Source organism: Pipistrellus kuhlii, unplaced genomic scaffold (genome assembly GCF_014108245.1).
Source record: "Pipistrellus kuhlii isolate mPipKuh1 unplaced genomic scaffold, mPipKuh1.p scaffold_m20_p_12, whole genome shotgun sequence".
In the NCBI taxonomy this organism is placed as follows: Eukaryota; Metazoa; Chordata; class Mammalia; order Chiroptera; family Vespertilionidae; genus Pipistrellus; species Pipistrellus kuhlii.
Genome location: NW_023425427.1, coordinates 49,755,272 through 49,757,830, shown reverse-complemented (window position 1 = coordinate 49,757,830; position 2,559 = coordinate 49,755,272). Strand labels below are relative to the sequence as shown.

General features: G+C 47.2%; 1 protein-coding gene across 1 annotated transcript; it reads left to right on the top strand.

The window, feature by feature from the left end:
• The first annotated feature begins 1,147 nt into the window (after window positions 1-1,147).
• On the top strand, window positions 1,148-2,122 carry LOC118716639 (serine/threonine-protein phosphatase PP1-gamma catalytic subunit A-like). The gene has a single exon (XM_036434203.1). The coding sequence runs from the start codon at window positions 1,148-1,150 to the stop codon at window positions 2,120-2,122; it is 975 nt and encodes a 324-aa protein (XP_036290096.1).
• The last annotated feature ends 437 nt before the right edge of the window (window positions 2,123-2,559 follow it).

Genomic DNA, 2,559 nt, shown 5'->3' with positions numbered 1-2,559 from the left:
TGACCGAATAAATATTCCACTGCATTTTTTTCTGCACTTCCATTCTTTCATTGGTGAGTCTATTCAGATGACCACAGATTCGTCAGAGGCAGAAGCATCAAGCTCCTGATCCACATACTTGCAGCTGGTGAACCGTGCCATTTCGTGAGCTATACTCGCTTTCATTTGCCGCTGGGCCCAGTTCTACAATAGCAAAAACTTTGAGTAGCCGCATGACCTGCAGCTCAGAGTTTGAATTCTGTCTGAGACACGCTTGTTCTGAAGACGTGAGCTGCCCGCCCTGCGGAAGCACTCACCGTGGCCATCAAACAAGCCGGCCCGGAACCACAGTGGCGGTGCTCACACCAGCAAAACTTCCCGCGGCTGTGCTGTGGCCGGTCTGCTAGTCTCCTAACGCAGGCCTGGGCTGGCACAAACGACAGCGAAAGGCAAAGAGCAATTGGCCCCGCTTGCCCTCGCATCAGAAGGACTATGCTCGGAGTTCCGCAGGCATAGGAGGCAAAAGGGAGGTGTCCAGGTCAATTTCCTCACCCTACAAACCTGTGACTTTTTTATATATATATATATTTTATTGATTTTTTACAGAGAGGAAGGGAGAGAGATAGAGAGCTAGAAACGTCGATGAGAGAGAAACATCGACCAGCTACCTCTTGCTCACCCCCTACAGGGGATGTGCCCGCAACCAACATACATGCCCTTGACCGGAATGGAACCTGGGACCTTTCAGTCCGCAGACCGACGCTCTACCACTGAGCCAAACCGGTTTCGGCCAAACCTGTGACTTTTTATTAGAGGAGCAGGATGTCAGTCCTCCGGTGCCCACAGTTCTCTGCGGGGAGGTCAATGTCACCTCTGAGCGTAATAAAGGCCCCAACGTTAGGAACACACCGGGAACATCCTGAAAGCGAGGAGTAAGTCAAAACAAACAAGGGTGACAAAAGCAAAGATAAAAGCAAACTGTGCCTGAAATTCTTTACAGAGCAAACAGGCCGAGAAAGAAGGGAGGACTCTCCTGGTTCCAGTGGAGACAGAGGAGGAAGCAGGGAGCTGGCGGTTCACCGCCTCTGCTGGAGGTGTGGGAAAGGGGTGTGAGTCCCGGGCGCGAGCCACCTCCCCCCTGGGGGGCGGGGGGGAGCGGTGGAAGGCGATGGCGGATACAGATAACATCAACGTCGTCGACAGCATCATCCAACGGCTGCTGGAAGTGGGAGAGTCTGAGCCTGATAAGAGTGTCCAGCTCCCGGAGGATGAAATCCGAGGACTGTGCTTAAAATCTCAACAGATCTTTCTGCACCAGCCCATCCTACTGGAGCTCGAAGCACCACTCAAAATATGCGGCGATATCAATGGGCAATACCATGATTTGCTTCGACTCTTTGGTTTGGGTGGTTTCCCGCCAAAAAGCAACTACCTGTTTCTCGGGGACTATGTGGACAGGGGGGGACAGTCGCTGGAGACTATCTGCCTCTTACTGGCCTACAAGATCAAATATCCTGAGAACTTCTTCCTTCTCAGAGGAAACCACGAATGTGCCAGCATCAACAGAACTTACGGGTTTTATGATGAATGTAAAAGGAGATACAACATTAAACTGTGGAAAACTTTCACAGACTGCTTTAACTGTTTACCCATAGCAGCCATCGTGGATGAGAGAATATTTTGCTGTCATGGAGGTTTATCACCAGATCTTCAATCTATGGAGCAGATTCGAGGAATTATTCGACCAACTGATGTACCAGATCGAGGTCTTCTTTGTGATCTTCTGTGGTCGGACCCCAATAAGGATGTCTTAGGCTGGGGTAAAAATGACAGAGGGGTGTCCTGCACATTTGGTGCCGAAGTGGTTACAAAATTTCTGCAGAAGCATGATTTGGGTCTTATATGTAGAGCCCATCAGGTGGTAGAAGATGGATATGAATTTTTTGCAAAGAGGCAGTTGGTCACTCTGTTTTCTGCACCCAATTACTGTAGAGAGTTTGACAATGTGGGTGCCATGATGAGTGTGGACAATACATTACTGTGCTCTTTTCAGATTTTAAAGCCGGCAGAGAAAAGGAAGCTGAGTGCCAGGAGACCCATAACATCTCCAAGGGGTATGATCACAAAGCAAGCACAGCAATAGATATCATTTTGACACTGCCTAGTTGGGACTTGTAACATATAGTGTATAGCCTTCATTTTTAGAATTGTAATGTATATTAGTCAGCTTGCTCAAATAGTGTGTTTATGGCACCCTCCCTTCCATTTTTCAGTTAATCAATGGCATTTGCTGATTATTATATAACAGCAAATGAAAGACTTCACTCCCAAGAAAAAAAAGTTTTGTTTTTTAATTCTCTCTTCCTTTTGCAAACAAATTTAATGGTGGTGTTAAAGCTGCGCACCCCGGGCAGTTTAACCTGTCTGAGGGGTAAGTGCAACTGACCATTTTTTAATTCAGTACAACCCATGAATGATGTAAATGATCCTTTTATAAAGAGAGCCCTAGGGAGTTCAGTCTGGACACGTTGTTGTCGTAAAATGCATATTGTTGACACAAATCACTGTGAATATTTTTTA

What these genes read in the sequence shown, in the direction of transcription:
- LOC118716639 (XM_036434203.1), top strand. Translation starts at nt 1,148, where the DNA reads ATGGCGGATACAGATAACATCAACGTCGTCGACAGCATCATCCAACGG.